The sequence below is a fragment of the Tachyglossus aculeatus genome, chromosome 6, assembly GCF_015852505.1.
Source record: "Tachyglossus aculeatus isolate mTacAcu1 chromosome 6, mTacAcu1.pri, whole genome shotgun sequence".
NCBI lineage: Eukaryota > Metazoa > Chordata > Mammalia > Monotremata > Tachyglossidae > Tachyglossus > Tachyglossus aculeatus.
This window is the reverse complement of record NC_052071.1, coordinates 34,095,958-34,120,860: the sequence shown is the minus strand read 5'-3', so window position 1 is coordinate 34,120,860 and position 24,903 is coordinate 34,095,958. Positions and strand designations below refer to the sequence as shown.

General features: G+C 41.4%; 1 protein-coding gene across 15 annotated transcripts in view; it reads right to left on the bottom strand.

The window, feature by feature from the left end:
* Positions 1-24,903, bottom strand: part of MBNL3 (muscleblind like splicing regulator 3) — a 100,826-nt gene that overhangs the window by 16,727 nt on the left and 59,196 nt on the right. For 9 of the 15 annotated variants that reach the window (XR_005451608.1, XR_005451610.1, XR_005451611.1 and 6 more), the window contains exons 3-7: positions 16,100-16,300; positions 15,014-15,250; positions 13,006-13,059; positions 5,518-5,665; positions 2,295-2,330 (exon numbers count right to left, since the gene is read on the bottom strand). Coding sequence is in view for 5 of the 15 variants with exons in the window: in XM_038748440.1 (XP_038604368.1) it covers positions 2,295-2,330; positions 5,518-5,665; positions 13,006-13,059; positions 15,014-15,250; positions 16,100-16,300 (676 nt within the window). In the remaining 10 variants the exon portion in view is untranslated. The remainder of the gene's footprint in view (positions 1-2,294; positions 2,331-5,517; positions 5,666-13,005; positions 13,060-15,013; positions 15,251-16,099; positions 16,301-24,903) is intronic. The other 6 variants (XR_005451615.1, XR_005451616.1, XM_038748442.1 and 3 more) reach the window with 3 other exon arrangements.

Here is a 24,903-nt window from a genome sequence, read left to right as displayed (position 1 = left end):
AAAAAAATGACCCTTGGGTGTCTCTGGTCTAACCCTGGAATTCTGTCTGGTTTAGGCTGAATATCATTGAGCTTGATGCTCCTCCCAAGATCAGATGGGGAAATGGTCCATTTAAGCCAAAGAGTGAAAGACACTTTCCCCGCCCTCTCCCTTCATCAGAGGAGAATAGTCCTGCTATTCATGAGCAAACTTTAGGAGCCTGATTCCCAGAGGACCTTTAAGGATTAGTGATCTAATATTCACTGGGGTGCAGAGTCGATGCCTTCTCCCCCTGAAAAAAATGAGTGCAAGGGGAAGGAAGATCCTTCTGCCCGTTGCTGGGTGGCACTGAGAATGTGAAAGCTTGAAAGGAAGGGAAACTCTGGAAACAGGTGCATGGGAAACTAGCTAACTAGGTTGTAGATTGGTTGGATGACAAGGTCTGACATGAGATTGTGCCTCTTTCCTATCTCAGAGTAGAAGACAAACTGATACGTAAAGATAATGGCTAAGTGGGATGAACCTTCCCCGAGCGTCACGATACTAGCGGGCTCCCTGATTTCAGTCTGATTTCCCATCGTCAATTCTCCCAGGGCCAATTAAACTGTCCGGTCTCTGAACTGGGCAGAATAAGACTGGGAAGTGAGGGAGTAGAGGAATATCTTATTTGGCTGACTGCAGTCACAGGAGAGAGGAGATAGGTCTCTTTAAGTAGGAGCAGTCTTTGACTAGAGATCTTCATCTTCAAAATGTTTTGTATTTACTTCTCAATTATTCCATAAAACATTCGTATACAGGATTATTATTCCCATTTCACAGAAACAAAAACTGTGGCCACGCAATGCCTGGCTAGAAGAGGGAGTCCACGTCAGAAATCAGGGTTAAGATTCAGGTCTGACACACAGCCCTGAACAGGATTTGAAAAGGATCCATGAACTGAGGTGGCAAAATTTCAAATCAATCAATCCATCAATCAGTGGTGTTTACTGACCACTGATTGTGTGCAGAGCACTATACTAAGCACTTGGGAGAGTACAACAGAGTTGGTGGAACCGATCCAATTTCACAGTCTAGTATCTTTAAAAACATAACTGCTACTGGAAGAATGGGTCTTTCCTACGTACGCTTGATCACACATATTACGACTCAATGTCAACTCTTTTGAAATTTACAAGACGGACTTTGGCTTTGCTCTCCAGAGTATGCCTAATGGAGTGCACTTCCTGGCCACAATGAACTACTTGACCTCAAACTTTTTTGTTTATGCCCCAGAAACCTCATCTACCTGAAATAAACCAAAAAAGAGGGAGAAACATTTTGGGCAAATACTGCAGATTGATTTAAGAAACATATCTCTGCCCCCCCCCCCCCCCCCCCCGGCCCCACCCAACCCTCTCCTTCTCCTCCCTGCCCCCAAGAAGTAAAGAGGCTGTGTAGTGTAACAGGGATTGCTCATCAGCTTACCTTGTTGGCTGGCTACATGTCAGTAAACGAACATTTTGGCCAGAACATTCTCTTAATACATCACAATGCATGAACTCAAAAGAAACAGAATCAAAGAGATGTTCTGAAGGGTGGATCCAATTGAGACGATAGAACACGGTTGCTCACTGGTTTTCCTCGGCCACCATGCTAGTTTGCTGTCATGCAGGCAAGCTTCACAGTGTCTCGTTAAGGTAACGAATCTGGACTGAACCAAAAAATCCCAACTGCTCAGGGTGCTGGGCCAAGAGCCACTCACAATTTTTCCTCTGGGACCAGCTACCGCAGCTGGTAAGGGAGTGATGTGGGACAGTGAAAATATGAAGAGCTGAGCAATGAACTGGGTTGCTTTGCCGGACTCACATTCAAGTTTCTTTTGACTTTTGGAGGGGGGTTTTATTACCATTCTCACGGTAACTTGGATATTAGCTTGAGGACTGAGAAAACCCATTCCAGTTCATTCTTTTATGGCTCAACTACTTAAATGTTCTGTTTAAAGAAGCAAAGTCCTTCTTTATGTAGCTGAGACCTGCAGAGAAACCTGGTTAACTATGTAATGTGACATAATATGGCAATCATTTAAATGTTCTCCTTGCTATTTCTGGGTGACCAACAATTTGGAAAAGCCCCTCTTTAAAAAAATCAATTAAAACAAGAAGAGCACCATTTTTATTCTACTATTATGCACAAAAATGAAAGGCTTGAGACCATTTTTGTCTGACAGAAGACAAAAGATACCCAGGCCCGGCCACACGGCTCAGCCACCCAGCTCTCCCAGGCATTCTATTTCTTGCAGTTTAGGAAAGTTTAGAAGTTTGTGTAGAAAAACCTACCAACACTCGCAGTGGGTGTCATGCACAGTACTGACCCTGTACACCATGCAGGGAAGCGTGGAAAGATGAACAAAAGGGATATTTCATTAGTGAAGCTTTAGTGTTAGAAATAACTTTAACTACAAAGCAGGCATTTTCTTGGCAGCATTCATTACTGAGCACATGCAATACTGACATAACACTTAAATTTTGCTTTAAATATACAGTTGGCCAGAATAATTCTTGGACTCCTTGGCAGGAAACAGTTTCTACTTTTTTTCAGAAAACTTATCAGTTGAAACAATGTATTTGGGGAAATTAAATTCTAAAGTGCACTTATCTTCCACAGGAAGATGGGTACATTTATTTTAGTACAACACCTATTCGACTGGATCATTTAAAATGGCAGTAGACTTTACCTACTTTTTTAGAATTCACAGTGATAAAATTTACCTATCTTTTTTTTCTGTTCTCTAAAAGGTGGTAAACTGGGAAGGGTAAAAATAGATTACAAAATTAACTACAGTCCTGGCTGGTGATTCTAACATATTTGAATGGCAGAATTCACTGTGGTAGAATTACCCTACATCTTTTTTTTTCCTGTTCTTTTAAAGGTGATACTATAATTGGGCAAAAATAGATTCCAAACAACTAGAACCTTGGCTGCTGATTCTAATATATTTGAAAGGCAGTACTGAACTTATTCAACAAATACTAGCACCCGGACTGCAAATTCCTAGCTAGAGGCAGTGACTATATCGTCTTCCTACAATTTTCCTACATTTTTCCTTTCAGATGCTGGCTGATTTTTTAATGCATTCTTTTTAGCAGCTCAGAGATTAAACATTTGCTATGTGTTATCAACCCCTTCCTTTTAACATCTGTCCCCTTACCTGCAACTCTCCTAAGACCCAAGGAGATTTTAAACAATTCCTTCTCCTGAAGCAAAGTTTCTGATCATCCAATAAATATAAAGATGGAATGATTTCATTTAAAGATGACTAGTATTCTTGTTTGGATTCTGGTGACTGCATAGTTGGAAAATAGAGGCTTGGTATGTGAACCAAATTACCAGTATTTTATGGCAAACAAACTAATTATTGTTCAGAAACCACATCCTAAACCTCAGCAAAACATACAACTTTTGATGTGTATTAAACCACTAGGAGTGCAGTCTGACATTTTTAATTGTATATACCAAAATGCGGGAAGGGTTTGCTGTTTCTGAGAACAGAGAAAAGAAACCCAGTCATTCTTAACTGGAAGAACAAGTTTTTTTAATCAATTTCTAAGATTAGGAATATTCTCTATGGGTTTTTTTTTTGGGGGGGGGGGCACGTTTTGTATTACAGGATTTGAACTTTTTCCCCCCTTCTCGGAGATTTTATAAGCCATATGAATAAATTTCTGGAATCTGTACAGAAACTATGTTCTCCATTGGAGAAGCAATGTGTGGTCTAGTGGAAACAGCTTGTTCCAGGTTCTAATTTTTTCTTTGCTACCTGCCTGCTATGTGACCTTGGGCAAGTCTCTCAACTTCTCTGTGCCTAGGTTTCTTCATCTGCAAAATGGGGATTCAATGCCTGTTCTCCCTCCAACTTAGACTGTGAGCCCCACATGGGACAGGGACTGTATCCCATGACTGTCTTGTATTGACCCCAACACTTAGGACAATGCTTGGCACATAGTAAGTGCTTAACAGAGTCTCATATTCTGAACACAATGCCTCATCACTTGCTCTCCATCTCCACAGAGGCCTAAAAAATGGGAAATGACCAAAAATTGTAGACTGTTCAATTAGGGGTCAAGAAAAATGCCTTGATGGTAAGGACATCTGAACACTGAACAGGTTACCATGGGAGGGTATAATATTCTCATCTTGTAGATCATCTTAATGGACATATATATTCATATGTGTAGAGAGACACAGTTATTACTTGCATTTAAAGATGAGCTATTTACTGATGGATGGTGAAGTTTACCTATGGGTTTGTGTGGCTGAAATGGGGATTTTAAAAATTGTGCATAGGATAGGCAATCATCTATTTTGAAACATTTAGGTATTATCCCACTGGACAGAAGTCAAGGGAAGAGAAGTAGGCCTTCTCTTTAGATAACCTTCTTTCAGCAATATGATTCTTCACAAAAAAAGAGGCTCTGGTCCTGTTAATGTCGCCCTCAGATTAAGTATCGACTTTTATTCAAGATGCATAACAGCTTCTCTTCTGCACTGTATATTTTTTCAAGTGAACAAAACTTTAGAAATGAATACAAAAATGAATGAAAACTGAATGATTTTTCCATTCCAAAAAAGGGAATTCCATTTAAAACAGCTTGAAAATAAGAAGGTTCATATTAGATTTGTTAATTTGGGATTTACATAACTTTTGGTTCAAATGAACCCCAAAAGAAAGTCGATTTCCCTCATAGATGATGCCTTTTTCTAAAAAGTTCTGTTTTGCACGTAATAAGTACAGTGGTCTGCATATAGTAAGCACTCAATAAATAATAATGATGGCATTTATTAAGTGCTTACTATGTGCCAAGCACTGTTCTAAGCACTGGATGCCCTGATAGACTGACTTTGCATTCTTCATTTCCAACTGGGACAAAAATGTGGGGGTATTAAGCATGGGTTCATAGGAGGAGAGTCACATCTATTCCAAGGTTCCAGAAAAGAAAGTGACAGAATGGCTGGGAGGGCATTAAACTACACTGTTTCTAAGTTAAGGAGCCTGTAGTTTAAAAATCACAAGGTAGAACCCACTCCCTCTGTTTTGCCAAGAACTAAATGATTCTTGGAGCCTCAAGGAGTAGGGCAAGTCTTTTTGTCAAGACTCTCTTCAAGCTTGAATTGATCCATGGTTTGAAAACTGGGAAGCCATATTTACAGGGTAGAAAGGGCATATAAACATACTACCCAAGAGTCCAGGAATTAGTTTAGAATTTCTCAGTTTGAACCATAAGAGGAGAGAAACAAGAAACATGAATTAGAGAAAAGTGTTGCAACTTTTCCTAGTTTAATTAACGCCATTATTTTTAAGAAATACTATAAACACACAACTCTTTACTCTAAAATAGGCCATCAAGGAAAGTCCTTGAATATCAAACTGCCTTTGCTTTCTACAGAAATATTCCCAGGCATTCTTAGGTCTCTTCCAATTTAAACAGACATCCTGTATTTCTATTCATGATATCTGATCAGAGAACATCATCATGAAAGGTGACTGAGCCATTTCCTTACCTGTAGGGATAAATGCAGGCTGTTGCAACTGCATATTAGCTATAGCTTGTTGGTAGTGGAAAACTGGACTAAAGACTGTGGTGGCACCATTGTTCTTTTCAAGTGCTGGCCTCTTTGGTAAAGGTTGAAGTGCACCAGGGGGCAGGGCCTGTGGATTAAGGATCACATGAAAGAGTTGTTACACTAAGTCCAGGACTAGACAGAGCAAAAAGCATGCACCAATACTATGAAGTCGGGCCTGAGAATCACCTGCAACTGTGTCCAATTTGCAAGACAATAAAAGAGTAGCTAACCACAACAAAGTAAATTTATGAAGTACTAGGTTCACTAGAGAAGCAGTTAGTAAGACATAGAGAAAGGAAAATAAGGAGAGAAACACGCTTTAAAAACAAAATAAAATGTTGGAAAGAAGAAAAGGAACTTTTCAATGTTATTGTTTTATGCACAGAGAAAAGAGAGGGCTCTTTTTGGGTAGGCCACAACAAAAAGCAGTTGCAGGCAACAAGCATTTTAAAATAATGATTAAGAGAAACTGAGTGGGTGACTATTAAAATGAGAAGATTAGCAACAGATACTACAGAGAAATGACAGAAGCTTGTCTTTGCTAAAGTGGCTTAGTTAAAAAAATCAGTTTATCGGTTGTGCCTAAAAGCCAATTGTGAATTTGATTGTTCCTGTAAAATAAAGCCCCATTTCTACTGGTAGCGTATAAAGAGGTTGTTTGGTTTTCAGAAAGGACTGTCATTTCAGACTCTGAATTTTTCTATCTGCCAGGTGCCACCCATTCTAAGACACAAACAGGCAATTCTTTTCATGTTTAAATGCCTGCTGTGCAGTTTGATATGTACAATTTGATATGATCAGGTTCTGTACATTTTGATGTTCACATACTGAATATTAGCACGTACAATGTGTTTTCTTTGGTTTCTTTGCCGCGAAAACATACTACATTATTTACTATGCTCAATCAAATTTGCCTCAGTTCAGATTTGGTAAAGATGCAACTTGCATTTTTTTCCTCAGCAAATAAGTCACTGTTTTAACATGGTTCTGGCACCAACAACTACCTATGTGTCAAATGCTTCAGGAGGCAGGAACACTTCTGATGAGTAACAGGCCCTCACTGTGTGCAAGAAGGTAATTCCATTTCCCATAGTCCTCCCTAAACACTAGGCGATTGGGCAGTCAAAGTTTCTGTTAAGTTTCTCTTGGAACAACCTATGTTGCAAGAAATGTGGCACACCAGAGGCTGAAAACCCGTGTCATTTGGAACATTCCTAAATTAGGAAAAGAGCACTCGAGACGCGGAGGAAGGTAAAACAAAACAGCTTTAACTAATGAAAGGTTAAGAAAAGGCTAGACACAATTTCGAAAATCTACACAAGGAAAACTGCTGACAGTGTCATAAACAAAACCATACATTAGAGAATTTGACTTTAAATTTCCAACAGTTTTTCACTGTTTAGAAACAGGCTTTATATTGGGTTTAAACTGTGATAGGAGACTGCTCATCTGAGAAATGTTAGGCCGGTTTCTCCTTGGACTTTGGTAGTTTCATTATAAATCCGTTTCCCCACCCCTGTCTTTTCTTAATTGATCAGGACCCTGTACCAGTGGTCTAAGTCAAACACTGGGATCTGACAACACTTAGTTCTTCTATAACCAGGAAATTTAATCAGTAGGAGTTAGGCATTTTGCACATTTGGGAAGAATTTGGCTTTTCTCAGCTTCTGGGGGAAAGAGGCAGGATAAGAAAGTGTCCTCATAGCCTGAGATGCCCTCCTACTGCTCCAAAGACTGGCACCTCAATCAATCAATGGTATTTATTGAGTGTTTACTATGTGCAGAGCACTGTACTATGCACTTGGGAGAGTAAAATGCAACAGAATTAGTGGACCTGTTCCCTGCCCATAGTGAGCTAAAAAGGAGTCCCAGGCTCCTTCCCCACGAGATGGTCCTCTCAAATAAAAAGCCACCTTTTTCTATAGACCGCTTCAAAACCCATCTGTTCCTATTTCATTTTGGTCGACTCAGAACACAGGCCATGCCCCCCCAAATTCACTTTAAAAGACCTGACCAATGCTGCTTTTTGATGACTTAGGCAGATGCCAAACTTGGAGGCTTAATCAGCAGGTGGCTGTTAAGCTGCAAAATCCAATTTTACCAAATGCATTCAACTTGCAGAAACGGACATGCGGATTTGTGGACACATATCTCAAGTGTGTGCACCTGAGAGCTCAAGTAGTTAGGAAAGCCAGGCTACAACAGCCCAAGTTCACTGGAAGGTCCCAATTTCAGGGCATGGGCCGAATCTGCTCTGGGATCACAATGCCTTTGAGCTGCAGGTCAATTAATTCAGGGAACCAATTAAAAGACAAGAACTTTAACTCAAACCCTTGTAAGAAACCATACTGTTTGAAACCCAGCTTTTTCCTAGAGCAGTGCATCTCCCCCTCCAAAGGCGACAAGAATCACCTAAGAAAGCATTCAAGGAGAAGCCTTCGATTAATTCCCAGGGTGGCTCAAAAGGTAGAATGAGAGAGCACAAGATAAGGCAGCTATCCTCCTCGCCTGACTGCAGATGGAATCCTCTAGATTTCCTCAGATCCCACAGGTTTCATTTCCTTTCTATAGTGAGGCACAAGTGACTCCCGTGAGCCCACTGTTGGGTAGGGACTGCCTCTATATGTTGCCAACTAGTACTTCCCAAGCGCTTAGTACAGTGCTCTGCACACAATAAGCGCTCAATAAATACGATTGATTGATTGACTGATTGAAGCTAGATGTCTCTCCAGTGAAGCAGCACACCACCCAGAGAGCAAAAGGAAAGGACTCAGATGTTTCAAAGGAAAAAAAAAACAAAACAAAACATGATAGAATGGGGAAAAGACAGATAATCTGCAGATATTTATCTTCCTTAAGTATGAAAAGGAATCTTTCAACAAGTCCAAATGACTTTAAAGTCCCTGGACCCTAGATCTTTGTCCACAGGTTTCTTGGGACAGAGGCCCTCTGGGCTAGATTTGGTCAACCCAAAACTGAATCCAGTCCATCTTAGGCTGTGCTACAACAATATTTCTCAGTCCACTGCGGATCCCCTGTTTCTAGTGGGGAGCGGAGTCCATAGCACTGCCACACTGGAATGGCTAGAACCTCACTTCCAAGGAGCTCAGTACAAGTCCACGGGGCAACACTGTACACACTGCAGCAACCACCGGAATTGAATGATGCCATAGTAGCCAGGTGGGTGCTGGTAACCAAGCCAGGCACAGGCCCAGACAGGCTGGGGTGAGTTCGGCTCCAGGTTTTCAAAGGTCTCCAAGACCTTTGCTGATGAACAGCTAACTCTTCTTTATCCAGTCTGTAGATGATTCAAGCACTTCTTCACTCTCCACTTCCTTCCCCACCTCCCACCTTCTGCCCTTTAGAGATGTCACTATTCCTAGCACTTCCAGCCATGGGAAGGAAAAGGAAACTTAACTCAAATCTGACAGATATTTTTAACTGCGGGCAGATGTTGGGGGATGAGATTGAAACACACAGGATTTTGGACCAACAGTAGATTTCATTTACCTGAACTATTCTGGCCATTCTGGACCCAAAACTGTGGCTAAGTAAGGGATAGTAATTTTAAAAAGAAGGTTAATTTATTTTTCAAAACCGCTTTAAGGGCGTTGTAGAAGAGTACTTAAGAAAATTACTGATAATGTTGAGTTAGCCTATCATTCCCACCACCTACAGCAAATCCTCTTACTGACTCACACATTAGGGTAAAATAATACAGCTCTTACTATTTAACATGGTTTTACATGTAAAGTAGTTAACCACATTACCCAGTTTATTTGCTATTACCTAACATTTGTGAGGGGAATTCTACCACAGGAAAAGTAAACCTGAAGGTGGCCCATACAGAACAGCTGAAGATGGAAAAGGCAAAATTTACCCTCTCTTCTCTGGCCAAATGTCATGATTAAGTGCTTGTTGATGAAACAAAGTTAAGTTCATCAGGAAAAGGCATGTTGGGACATTTCAATCAGAAATTAACTGGAAATTCTGGAGAGGTCTTTCTGCTGGAAAATATGCAGAAACAGTCTGCTTTTAGCAGCTATTTAATGCATTCGGGACTTTATTATAAACCATTTCAGCCTGGACTACTGCCTTAATTTTTGCTTATCATGACTACCACCTTTATTGTATTGAATTTGCCTAACCACTTAGTTCAGTGGTCTGCACACAGTAAGTATTCAATAAATACCATTGATGGATTGATTGACTGAGTGATTGACAGAGGAGCCTGGAAGCAGATTTAGCCTGATGTAGTCTCCCCGCTAAACAATGGCAAGATATAAAAGGCTCCAAAACAATGAAGTCACTTAAGTCCTTCAAGGCATTACCTACCCTCCACCAGTTGGGCAAGGTTTCTTTTGCAGGATTAGAAATTGGTCTTTGGTGGGATTTATGCGTACACAGGTATCCCCTCCATGGGGGCGTTGGGGGCAATGCCCCCCACCCCCGGGCCAGTTCCACAACTTTTTGGACTGGAACCCCAGACTTGCACATCTCAGTTCTCTGATCCAGCGCTTAGTGCTTGGCACATAGTAAGTGCTTAACAAATACCATCATCATTATTATTATAAGACATGAAGGGATTACAATCAGGCTTTCTAGCCTATTCTTTCTCTGAATCCTGTGTCCACTCCAGTCTTCATCCCCCCTGCCCAAAATTCCTGTCCCTTTTTCAGTCCTGAGCTCCAAATTAAAAGTTGGCATCTATGCATAAATAGCAGGCTGTTCACTGCTAAACCTAACCAGGACTAGCTGATTCATGGTAGTGTGTGACTTTGGGTTTACTAATACTCTGCTTTCCTGTGGCAACAGCTGGGTAACTGGCCCACCAACCCAGGACTAGCATACTGCCACAGCATACTATGCCCACTCTTCCAGTCGAGGGTGTAGCTACCCATTTTTATGCCTGGGGTAAGATTACTGACTTTGAGGCCCTCACCTTCAGAATCTTTATGTGTGAGAGGAAAACAAGGAGAGGCTGATGTAAAATAGCACTGGGCACCCCTTCCCGCTCTCCAGCACTCAGTTTTTGAGAGCTAAGGTTTGCTTGGGGGGGCAACCATTTCCTCTCCCTTTCTCCAGCTAGGTTCTAGCATGCTGTAAAAAAAACCCCTGGAAGGTTAGAGAGCTAGGCCAGCACCCAGAAGTGCTACCGAAAAAAATTCATCGGGGGCGTAGAACTATGGACCCTTTACTGGGTTGCACCTGTGGCAACTGCTCCACTAGACCAAGGTTGTTGGAAAAAGTTTGGTGGCCTTCAACAAGTCATCATTTTGCAGCCCCAGGCTTGACAGGAGGGTTTAAAGAGTAGAACTGCTTGTTGCTCCAGTAGTTTGTTCCTTAAACCTCTCCCTTTCCCTTCCAGAGTCTGAGCCCTGAAGGCAAAGGATCTGGCATTCAACACTGCCCTGGGCTCAGTCGTGGGAGGGGATGGTTTAAGGACAGGAGCTACTGGAGTAGCAGGGAGTTCTACTCTTTCAATTCTCTGCCCTCCAGCCTGGAGCCCTGAAATGGCTACTTACCCTGACTGGGCAGGGGAAGATTCCCCCTTGGGTCACTGCCCTGGGGGGCTCTGCCTTGTGTGGGTGGGAGCATGTTTTGGAAACAGAGGCCCGTTCCAACCTGGCTAGCTTGTATCTACCCCGAAGTTTAATACCTGGCACATAGCAAGCGCTTAACAAATACCAGATAAAACCCCCAAAAACAAACAACAAAAAAACCCACTGGCCAGACTAGGTTCTAGTACTCTAACTAAAACCCACTTTGCTCCCCCTGCCTAGTTATTCCACTGATTACCCTCAATGGGGTGACACTGATAGACTCTCCCAGATGGTAAAAGGCCATTTTTCACCTCTGAGGAAGAACAATGATACATAAAATGGGATTTCTCCTTACTATACCCGACTAAAACCTGAGCCAAACAGTTAGTATGAGGAATGTGCTTTTGAAACTTTGACAGGAACAAAAAGTATGGTTCGGTTAATTCGACATCTCTCCCTGTGAAAATTACAGGTTTTCAAACTGAACACAAATAAGCAAATTTCTTTAAATCTATACTTATATGAGGCTACCTTTGGTCCGTGTTGCTGGACAAAGGACTCCCAAGTGTGGATAAGTCGATCTGTGGGCAACCAAAGGGCAAACACAATGACTGTCTTATGGGTCCTCCAAAGGACAGAATCTCCAGTAGCCCATTCATGCTTGACTTGGAGAGAATCAGCACCAAATCCAATGAATCACCAGACACAGTTTCTTGCCACCCAGTGTAGCTGGGTGCTGCCTTGGTTGCTCTTGGCAGACTCTCACCCAGCTACTGACTCACTAAAACCCTGCTTAGGCTGGAGAACTGACAAGGTTGCCAGATGACACTGCAGAATTGGAAACAACATTCCCATGCCAGTTTTCCAGGACTGACCACTGACATAACTTCATTTCCTTTTTTCTCCCCTAAGCCTCTTCTAACTTCAGGACCATTGAATGGAAATGAATACTTCCCTCTTCCTTTAAAATGATAATTTACATGGCTACCTGATCACCTTTGGGCCCCAATTTTTCATCTTTTTAAAAAGTTCAACCCAACAGCTCCTGTGATCTCCTCATTAAGCAGTTTTATATTTCAAATTGATCATAATCAAAAGGATTAATCCTCAAAATGATGATTTAAAATTTTAGCAATTGGCACATTTCATATTTATTTGGAAAAGTCTAAGACTTCCCTAATAACTGAGGGTCTATAACAAAAATGTTGACGGACTCCCAGCTTCAGGTGGAAAGCATTACTACACCAAAATTATCTTAGACCTGGTCAACACCAAACAGTCGTTCTGATTTAAATGGATGAGAGGAAGGAAAGATGGAGGCTGGGGATGAGGTGAAGCAGAAAAGTACTCTCTCTTCCACCCATCAGATGGGGAAACTGAAGCACAGAAAGGTTACCTGACTTGCCTAGGCTCCACAGCGGGCCAGCAGCAGAACCAAGAATGAGGTCCTTCAATGGCTGCTCCAGGTTATTTTCCCCAGACCCACCTGCCTCCCTTAGCTGATGGGGCATTTCAAAATTTTCTCAAGCTAGCATTCCATGTGCTGGATGGCTGATTCATATCACAATTTACAAATACCATAGCTGTGGTTTGACAAAAAAGGTTTATAAAAGCAAAATCACCCAAGACCTCTTCCTCCAAATTCTTGGACTAATTAAACTGCTCAGAAACCAGAATTAGGGCAGTTCCTTGTTTCAAAGTCAATATTAACCCTTTGGCAAAATGCAAACTCTCTTCCCGGGAAAAGACATTTTCTGAAGGCCATAACATTTCAGACTGGCATGGGCAGTCTCCTTATGGGTAACACAAAATACAAATGGAAAGGTATTCATGCAGTCTAAGATGGTTACATGCAAAGCAAGAAGGTGAAAGGTCCAAGTACCAGGTCAAAGGTTGCCTCGAGGGGTCGCTTCAGTGATCTGACAGCTGGCTGAGTCTTAATTAGCAGGCAGCGAGCACATGATGGCAATGGGCCAAGGGGAGGGTTCAAGCACAATAACAAAAAACAGCAAGCAAAGGTGCGTCAAAAGGAGAGCAACATTGTGGGTAGGTGAAGAGAAAAAAAAATGAATGCATTATACAATATATTAAAAAAAGACTAAGCATGCACAACATGGGGTGTTTGCTACAGTTAATTCGTCCACTAACAAATTTTAGTCATCTAAAACACCTCAATCAGCTTTAACATTTAAAAATACTAACTGCATTAATAGAACTCATACAATGGAAAAGTCCTAATTGCTACAGATTGCTTGCTTAAGAGTTTCCTTTTTATAGTAGGTTCAAATTGCCATTTTGGAGTAGGGTAAAGACAGTAATAATGAATTTGGGACATGGCTTCCTGAGAATCTGAGGTCTACCTGAATTAGAAAGTCAATTAACAAGAGAATCACAATGACATCCCTGGTGGGATTCCCTCAGGATGGAGTGTTTCCTTTTTCTCCGATACTTCCTCAATGGGTAAAAGTGAATGCATCAGACCTCAAAAAGTTAATGAATAATTCAGACCGTTTTTAAAAGCCAGGATGCTGTGACATGTAATCCATAAATGTTTTAGAACTACTAGCTGATAGAAATATAAATAGGGTTGATTAGTTGTAACGGAACCCAGAAGCATGAATAAAACATATATTAGTTTTATTTAAGTATCCCATAGCAAGTAGGTAAGGGTTTAGTAGTTTAAAACAATGGCAAACGCACAATATGAAATGTGAGTTTTGCTCCCTAGAAGTTCTCCTTGAAAAAATGTTTCAGACTAAAGAACTGAGAGCTCATATGTTCGGGTCGGTGTACTGCCCAAAAAACCTACAGAGCACTTCAGCCCCTCTAACAGCAAAGTCAAAACGTTACTACACTACTTCAGCGATTTCCTTCTGCAAATCCTTCCAAGCCGGAGCAGCAGGGTCACTGCTTGAAAGAAATACACCACTGTAGCACCTGAAAAGTAACAGCCTTTGGATTCTGGCAATATGCCTGAACCGTGAGCCCCATATAGGACAGAGACTGTATCTGACCTGATTATCTCATATTTATTCCATGGCTTAGTACAGTGCTTGGCACATAGTAAACGCTTAACAAATACTAGTATTTATTGTTATTATTATTATTATTATTATTATTATTATTATTACTATTATTGTTAGGACCAGATAAATGCCTCTCAAGTATTCTCTAAAGAAAACCTGCGAAAAAGGGAGAATTTCTATTTCATCAGCAGAGGCCACATTCCTGGTAACAGTCACTTTGTACTTGTGACTCAGGGACAGAAAGAACTCTTCCTCAGAGAGAGTTTGGCCTCCTCTCCCTTGAAAATTATCGCCACACTCAACTCCTGGAACATTCATTTACCCCTCTTACAGGGATGAGTATAGGGAGTCAATTCTTCAGAGGACAGAACCTTTCTAATTAATTTCAAAGTTGCTTAGTCAGAATGTATGCTACCACTGCTTATTTTAGGGGTTTTCCACTCATAAGAAAGAATTTACTTGTAGACTTGGGTGAGAAGAATATTTAGCAAGGCCTAACTCTGTTAGTTAAATTTGTATTTATGGTACAAGCACTAACAACATTGTTTTTATGGCTCCTGTTGTTGTTTTACTGGGTGAGGCACTTCACATTTAACATTGGAGCAGGAAAACAATACAGCGCAAAATCAATTTCCTCAGTGCTGGGCTATTACAGGTTAGAAAACTCACCAAGCCTAGGGACAAAAAAGAGCCAAGGGATGGACCCTTAAGAAGGCACCAGTTCTTTATTCATTCCTAGTCTTTACAAACCAATTCTACCCATAGTAAAATGACTCCATTTAACAATGTGTGCATCCCTGGCTCAAAAATATAAATTAAAACGCGATCTGTTCAAAAATAAAAGGACATATTGCTCTTACTTACCATTGCAGCCGCTGCTGTCTGGTTCACCTGGTGTTGAGCTGCCTTGATTTTGGCTTGCAGGTGTGCAGGGGGATGAAAGTACTTGCATTTCTCCCTAGAGCATCGACCTTTGATGTAGTCCATGCAAACTGTAACAGTGTTTTCATTTGTGTCTATCATTGCAATATCTATAGGGTGAGCATAACGGCAATCGTTCTCACCACGTGTGCAATTTCCACGCTGAAATTCTCTGCAAACCTTAAAGAAAAATCACATTATTGACAGTGATATGCAATCATCTTGAATATTTTTTGTCAAGAAATCTAAATATAATTGGACCAAAATACCTAAGCAAAAAAAAAAAGGCAAAACTAAGTTTAGAATAAAGAATTTGGTATATAATCTAAAGAATGAGCTGCACAAAGAACAAAGTGCAAAACACAACATTTCTCACCTATTTTAAAATGCTGGCTTTTTAATCACATAGATCATATGCCTCAAAGGTATCTGCTGAAAAAGTATTATTTGGAATCCTGGATTTATTGCACAAACTGATTAGTAAACCAGTATTGTCTGCATGGGTAGCTATTTTTCAAGGACAAGATGGATTAGTCTTTATCTCACATTAATGCACATGCACTGATGGCTTTTTACAACAGACCTGGAACCATGAAAGATTTACACAACAATATGTATGATTAGGTTCCATTATGATCCAATAATGTGTACTTAAGAAGCTGCCAGTAGTGCCAACATTGAGAAGAACCAGCTAGTGATTTAAGTTATTAGTGTTATTTAAGTGGGGTATGTGTGTGCAGTGTATGGGAGCAAGGCTTCAATAAAGCAAAGTGGTCTAGATTTCCATTTGGATTTTCTTTTCTGAAAAATTATCCAAGAACAGATTCTTATACAAAAAAAATGGATGGCAATCTATACAACAAAGCTATTCCATACGACACATTTCAAAGAGATCTTAAACAGGAGAATAATGTATTCAGATAGCATAAAGTTTAAAACTTTTCTAAAAAAAGTATGCCAAAGTCTCAGAATATGGAGTTCTACAATAAAGTGATTTTCCTTTAATAGTATGTTTTTCTGTCCAAATACCTCCAGTTTATCCGTACGCATCAGTTTCTGACCCGCAGAGCCTCCGGGTACTGTAACAGTAGGATTTCCAGAAACCAGGACAGGTGTATTTGGTAAAAGCTCTGCAGGAACCAAGCCCATTCCAGGAGAAACATGACTTAGGTAGGGACTGAAAGCCATGGTGGGGCTGGTTGCAAGTGATGGTGTCACAGGAAACGTAGTCTGTATGAAAAGGAAATGAAAAATAACACTAGCATCTTGATTGACATACCCTAATTCTTAATGACCTTCCCCATAAGCAGTGTTTCACAGCAGGGTTAAACGCATCCTAATTTACTGTCATGTGGCTTTCTCACATTGATCCCTAGAATGTGATGTTTTCTAAATGCCAAGTTCTTTGATGGTCAGTAACAGGTACATGGAAATGGATGATCCTTAGAACTCAATAACCAAATTAAGAATCCAAGAGAGGCAATTGCAAATTCTTAATTTAATCTGTTGATGAATTTCTCTTCTCTTTCTCTTCTCTCGATGAACACCAACATTACTGGTACACTTTCACAGCAGCTATTAAAGGCAGAGCTATCACACAGCAATGGCTTGCATACCCAAATGAGGAACAGGCATCGCAATGGACTTGTACAGCTCCATTTGTCCTTTGAGAAAAGAGCTCTAATGGCCTCTGCAGAGTTGGCCACATTGAAAGTTATCTGAAATCATCCCTATCTCGGAGATGAGATGGTACTTGTGATTCAGAATGAGATACCCAGAAAAGTCAACATGGGCACTCTGTGTGGATGGACAACAGTGTTTAAGCAATTCTAAGTGACTCAAAGTCATTCTGGCAGCCGAACTACAGTGGCAGACCTGAGGCTTGGAAGTCTAATCCTTGGAAGTCTGGGATCCAAATCTAGTCTGACTTACCGCAGGGTTGGATACATCGTTTAACCTTGAGTTTTGATGACTATGAAAAGAGGACAGAAATGCTTAGCCACCCCAAAGGGGTGTGAAGGATGCTTTTTTTCAAGAATATTTTGAGCTCCATCCATACGAGTTCCTTCATCAGTACAAATTAATATTGCAATTTCAATAATAATAATAATAATTGCAGTATATGTTAAGTGCTCACTGTATGCCAAGCACTGTACCTAGAGCTGGGGTAGATAAAAGATAATCAGGTTTCACATGGGGCTCATAGTCTAAATAGAAGGTACTGAATCCTTATTTTGCAGATGAGGGAATGAGGCATAGAGAAGTTAAATGACTTGCACAAGGTCACACAGCAGGCAAGTGGAGTAGGGCACTAGGCCACACTGCTTCAAGCTCCTTTGGAAATGATACTACTGGGAAGAGAAGCAGAGAACAATAAGACGTGCCATGGATAATAAAGCAAATCACTTGAGGTACAAGGAGTTTGTATTTTGTTACACAGGCACATAAACCTGCAGCTGTTTTGCTTGTGGAATTCATGATAAATTCTGACTATGTCGAGAACCCGTATATCATACCAATTACCATATAGTGTGCTTAATATCATCACATACCAAGGGGCAGATGCAACATGAATGTCAAGAAATGACGTATTACATAAATAACTGTAAAGGCAGGCTGAAGCAGTAAGGTAGACATTTTCTTTTAATTCTTAATGGGTATCTCCTTTCCAACAACCCTTTGGAACCTGGAATAATTCATATTTCATCTCAGAGCCACACAACAGTAAATATTTCCCATTCTTCCATGGTTCCTTTCTCAATGTAATTCACATTAATGCCTGTCTCCCCTAAATACGATTGAAAAAAAAAATCTCACTGTGGACAGGGAATGTTATATTGTACCCTCCCAAGCGCTTAGTACAGTGTTCTGTACACAGTAAGTGTTCAAAAATACAACTGACTGATTGACTGACTATGTAATAAACCACTGCTTTCTCACATAAGTGATATCAGTTCCTTGACAATTTGCTTGGTGAGTGGGGAAGGGCTTTTTACAGACCTGGAAATGAATAATTTTAACGTTCTTGGGCACTGCATTGCATGAGGTTACAAATGGAATGGACTTTCTGAATGAAAAATGCTTCCCAGGTTCTTAGAAATTATGTTTGCAGGCCGGTCAGAGAAAAGGAGGCCAGAAAGCAGAGCATATGGGAGGTGACTAGGTAGAAACAACAAAATGCTAGAACAAGGAACAAGTTCGCTGGAGGGATATTTATTGTTTCCTCAGACTACGGGACAGAAAGGTCATTTTACTTGAATGGCTAAACATGAAAAGCCCTATTCATCACACTAGTAATTCCAACAGTGAATTAACAGTCTCTCTGTTACCCAGTTGTCAGTCACTCTTCTACATAGGCATACTTACTTGAGGTTTCTTTTTTTTTTATTTAAAGCATCTGGGAGGGACAGGCTCAGGTCTGTTCTTAAAGACTAGGTGTGTCTGCACAAATGACTGTACCGCTGCTGGGAATTGGGCGAGTCAACTATGGTGACCATGAGGTTTGTTTAGTTTATTGAATCAGCGGGGAATAGTCAGTATTCTCCATCCTGATAATAATAATAATGGTATTTGTTAAGCGTTTACTATGTGCCAAGCACTGTTCTAAGCGCTGGGGTAGATACAGGGTAATCAGGCTGTCCCACGTGGGGCTCACACTTTTAATCCCCATTTTACAGATGAGGTAACTGAGGCACAGAGAAGTTAAATTACTTGCCCAAGGTCACACAGCAGGCAAGTGGCAGAGCCGGGATTAGAACCCATGTCCTCTGACTCCCAAGCCCACACTCTTTCCACTCTACACTATGGTCCTGAGAAGCAATATACATTCATTCATTCATTCAGTAACATTTACTGAGCACTTACTGGATGCAGATCACTGCACTAAGCGCTTGGGAGAGTATGAACAACAATATACTGATACATTCCTTGTCCACAATGACCATCACTTATGCAATCATGCCAAATACAACCCATTTGTGACATTCTCAGTTGTAACATTTGACTCCTTAATTATTTTCAGTTTTAAAACAGTGCAGCTCAGTGGAAAGAGCCCGGGCTTGGGAGTCAGAGGTTGTGGGTTCTAATCCCGACTCCACCACATGTCTGCTGTGTGACCTTGGGCAAGTCACTTCACTTCTCTGTGCCTCAGTTCCCTCATCTGTAAAATGGGGATGAAGACTGAGAGACCCATGTGGGACAACCTGATCACCTTGTATCCCGCCGCCCCCAGCACTTAGAACAGTGCTTGGCACATAAAAAGCACTTAACAAATGCCATTATTATTATTATTATTAAAGATAATTCGAATATATCCCTGGTTTTTCAAGCTCTTTTGATATGCCATTTAATCGATATGAAGTAGCTGTCTTACTGCTACCAAGGTTTGTCAGCATTTAGGAATGGGGTGCAGATGAAATAAACTCAATTCTAGACTACACAGCTGAATATTTTAAAAAGTGCCTAGCATTTAAATGATTTTTTTCTTCAAAGAACTCAACTCTGAAACATATAAATGCATTCTGATAAAACTTCATCGTAAAGCATTCACAGATATTTCACCCGGTAAGTATGGGTTCTGAAATTGGTATCCTGGGTTTCATAGAGAAGCAGCGTGGCTCGGTGAAAAGAGCCCGGGCTTTGGAGTCACAGGTCATGGGTTCAAATCCCAGCTCTGCCAATTGTCAGCTGTGTGACTTTGGGCAAGTCACTTAACTTCTCTGGGCTTGTTACCTCATCTGTAAAATGGGGATTAAGAGTGTAAGCCCCCCATGGGACAATCTGATCATCTTGTAACCTCCCCAGCACTTAGAAAAGTGCTTTGCACACAGTAAGCATAAATAAATGCCATCATTATTATCACTATTATTATAACCATTTCTTCTGCTGGCATAAATCCCTGGCTGCAGCACTGTTTATTAAGGAGAAGCATGTTTTTCCCTTCCCTGCCCTGAGGCACAGGCAGAAACTCATGAGCTCCTCATTCATTTTCAAGTGGACATTTCAGTGTTCCCACCACCACCCCTGCTCAAGGGCACTGCTGTGTTTCAGTGAATTTGAACATCCTGGCAGTGAAAGGCTGACAGCATTGGCTAAAAAGTACAGGTTAAGCCAGGTTCTCTGCAATCTTGCACATCCCGCTCTGCCAATCAACTTTAATTCTGTCTTGCATTGATAATGTCAACTTCAGGCACCCTAGAGCCAACATGGGCTGTGGAGTAATTTTGCTTTAAGGGAGAATGTCCACAATACTTGAATCGGCGTTCTACTTGAACCCTGAACTTGTCTGGATCCTTGAAAAATGCCCAGATCTTTTCCCGAACCGTTACTCAAAAGACATAAAGGGCTGTCTTCTTGGTCTATATTTTGTGAGCTGCCACATATTTCAAGGTCAAATCAAGGCAAAAGATTAGCTTTAATTTGAATAATCTCTTTCAATTGGGATTGCTGGTAAGATACACTCTAATAGTGGACTTATCAATCAATCCATCATATTTATTGAGCACTTACTGTGTGCAGAGCACTGTACTAAGCGCTTGGGAAGCACAAGTTGGCAACACACAGAGACGGTCCCTACCCAACAGTGGGCTCACAGTCTAGAAGGGGGGATTTATCTGTGTCATGAATAAGTGAGGGTTCAGCATTATAACCAAACCTTACAAATAGACACTGATCCTGTGTGAGTAATGATTTGTGCAATATAAAATGCCAATTTCATCTGATTCACTTCCTAAACCCCGTGGGGAATGAGTAAGTTGCTAAACGTTTTTGTGGCTGGCAAATATTTGGCATCAAATTGAAGGATGACTAAATCAAGGAGACCATGACTGAAGATTTTTATTCGACTAGTATTAGTAAACACCCATTTCATGAATCAGTCACCAATATTTAAGGAATGCTTGGGAAGGAGTGCACCAGTTTACACACTGTCCAGAAAACATCGGAATCTTAAACTGACCCTTGTATGTGTGTGTTTATGGAGGAGGAGAGGGGGGTGGCGTGGACCTGACAATTTACTTGAGTTTAAACTAAAGAAAGAACCAAATTATATGGAAATGTATTAAAATCAATAATCCATGTTGGTTTAACACTATCTGGTGGCACTGAAGGTTTTATATAAATCCTGCTGGATGATTTATTTAATGGACAATGACAATCAGAAATGGGAGCAATGAAGTGGACTGGTATCAATAAATGATCAGACACATCTCCTACATAGGGGCCATAGGCCAGGAAGGAGAATATGGGGTGGGGAAAGGGGTGCTAGGAAGCAGTAATGCCAGAATCTATTTGCAAATATTTCCCCTCTAAAGACTTCCCCAAAGGGAGAGGGAACAATTACAGAAAAAGGAAAGAATGATCTAATAAGACAAGGGTGGGGGAGGGAGAAGAGATTCAGAGGAGATTCAGAAAAAAGTTTAGTGCAGAAGACCTCATGGAGAACCTGTCTCCTGCCCTCTGTCACAGTCTTTCCACCCTTGATACTTAATAAAGACGTGAGCAGTAAACATAGGGAAAAAACGGGTGGAAAAGCATTAGGCTAGCCAATCCACAAACTGGAAAAGCAGCGCTCCTGAATAATCAAGAGCTCATGTTTAAGAAGCCCCAAACCAGTAGGGTTGTTTAGGTACCACTCACCCTTGTTAATAAACAGTCAGCAAGGGCAAATAAATTCCCTTCTAAAACTCAGAAGGGAATGATTGTACTAGCATAAAAGGAATCTTCTTGTGGGGGCCCCTCAAGGTTCAGTTCTGGGTCACCTTCTATTCTCCATCTGCACTCACTCCCTTGGAGAACTCATTTGCTCCCAAGGCTTCAACTACCACCCTCTATACAGATGATACCCAAATCTAAATCTCCAGCCCTTATCTCATTCCAAGTCTCGTATCTCCTCCCACCTTCAAGACAGCTCTACTTGGATGTCCTCCCATCACCTCAAACTTAACATGTCCAAAACAGAGCTCCTTATCTTCTGACCCAAACCCTGTCCTTCCCATCACTTTAGATGGCACCACCATCCTTCCTGTCTCACAAACCTGTAACCTTGGCGTCATAATAATGATGGTATTTGTTAAGCACTTCCTATGTGCCTATCCTTGACCCCCTCTGTCATTCAACCCACATATTCAATCCGTTACCAAATCCTTTCTGTTCCACCTTCACAACATCGCTTTCCATCCAAACTGCTACCACTTTAATAAAATCACTCAGTCTATCAATACAACCACTCATTCTATCCCCCTTGGATATCCCCCCTTCTCAGCCTCCTTACTGACATCCAAGCCTCCTGTCTCTCCCCATTCCAGTCCATACTTCACTCTGCTGCCCGGATCATTATTCGACAAAAACATTTAGGACATGTCACACCCCTCCTCAAAAACATCCAGTGGTTGCCCATCCACCTCCATATCAAAAAAAACCTCCTCACTATTGGCTTTAAAGGACTCCATCACCTTGCCCCCCACCACCTCACCTTGCTTCTCTCCTACCCACACACTTTGCTCCTCTAGTGCTAACTTTGTCACTATGCCTCAATCTCACCAGTCTTGCCACCGACCCTTAGCCCACGTGCTGCCTCTGGCCTGGAATGCTCTCCCTCCTCTAACCCAACAATTCCTCTCGCCCCCTTCAATGCCTTATTGAAGGTACATCTCCTTCGAGAGGTCTTCCCAAACTAAGTCCCACTTCTCCTCATCTCCCACTCCCTTCTGTCATCTTGACTTGTTCCCTTTGCTCTTCTCCCCACCAGCCCCACAACACTTATGTAAATACCTGCAATTTTATTTTTTTGTACTGACATCTGTCTACCCCCCCTAGACTGTAAGCTCGTTGTGGGCAGGGGATGTCACTATTTATTGCTTGTATTGCACTTTCCCAAGCACTTATTACAGTGCTCTGCACACAGTAAACACTCTATAAATATGACTGGATGAATGAATCTTCTGGAACTATGAAACCAAGGAAGTCTTTCTGGAAGAGAAGTTATTTAAGGAGAAGAATGATGATGGTAACAATGATTATAATGGAGATACCAACTGAGAATAATGGGTCAGCCTTAGTGCATGAGGCTTTAGTCCCAGGGATTTGCAAGAAGAAATTGACCAGTAGTTCTAGAAGACTGTTCACTGCCATTTGCATTCTCTGGATCCTGTCATTCAATCAATTTATCACATTCATTGAGGGTTTACTAGGTACAGAGAACTGTACTAAGTGCTTGGGAGAGTACAATACAACAGAGTTGGTAGACACGTTTCCTGCTTACAACGAGCTAGTCCTGTTCCCACTGGGGCAGCAAGTGCAATAAGCGAAGATACCCTGGAAGATGGTGGTACTTATTTCAGATATAAATGCTGATTTGGTAGAAGATGGAGAGAAGGGAGAGACAGGGGCTGAGAAACGGAAAGATGGGGGCTAGGAAGAGATTAGACTGACTTTTTCCAAGGAAATAGTTGGGGAGTGGAGGAGAATTAAAGTGCGACTGCTGAGATGGAGGCATGCTAAGGTCCCTATGAGAGGAGACAGCTTTCAAAGATATGTGGCCCTCGATCTGACTTCAAAAGTGCAGCCATTTTCCCTTAGCTTTTGGACATTATTTCACATTGTTTATTAAATCTTTGAAACTCAGCTGTATTTCTTCTGTGTTCCAGATGTTGACAAAAAGTCCTATGCAAATATCAGAGCCTTCTTATCTCCCTACTTGGAGATTAGACTGTAAGCTCCTTGTGGGTAGGGACTGCGCCTACCAATTCTGTTGTATTATACTTTCCCAAGTGCCGAGTACCGTGCTCTGCACACAGCAAGCACTCAGTAAATAGCATGGACTGATTGACTGGAGACCACAGATAGGTCCCCATCTTCACAACTCTGACTTCAGTGGTCGCTGGTCCAAAAATTGGCACAAAAGCCCCATCTTCACATGGTGGAAGGTTCTCTTTGTTTCAGACCTGATTATCTTGTTTCTACCCCAGCACTTAGGTTAGTGTTTGGCCCAGAGTAAGCGCTTAGCAAATATTATTATTACTATTATTATTATCTGATGGCCATCATCCTCTACAGCAGATGGGCATCTTGGGCGAGTCACTTAACTTCTCTGTGCCTCAGTATCCTCATATGTAAAATGGAGATTCAGTACCTCTTCTCTTTCCCAGGTACAGGCTCTGATCCAATGGTGCTCACAGTCTCTCTGATATGTTTATCTTGTAGGCTGTGTGACCTTGGGTAAGTCACTTCACTTCTTTGTGCCTCAGTGACCTCAACTGTAAAATGGGGATTGAGACTGTGAGCTCCACGCAGGACAGAGACTGTGTCCAACCTGATCTGCCTGTATCCACCCCGGCGTTTAGTATAGTGACTGGCACATAGTAAACGCTTAACAAATACCATAACTATTATTATTATTATTACCCCAGCACTTAGTGCTTGGCACATATTAAGCGCTTAATAAATGTCATTATCACTATTATCATTTCTATCATCTTTCCCTCTCCCAACTCCTCTCTATGTCTGCTTCCTCCACTCATTCCAGTCCCACCCCTCCCTAGTCCTCTTAGCCATATCTGGCCAGCTCATGTGCAAGAAATTCTGTTCTTCTTTACGGAGAACTATTCCTTTGTCTCTTAGTGTCTTGATGTTCTATCAGGCAATGGCTATTTTTTCTGTTGACTTCCCAATACTTTCATTCCCTTACGGATACGGCCCAGTGGTTGAGAATTCGTGAGCCTAGCTCAGGGGAGGCAGACAATTTCTAGTGTCTTCCCCTTGGTGGTGAAGAGGTTTCCTAAATAAGACGGATCAGATATTCAGGGTACTGCCCGAACATACTGCTTACCTCTGCA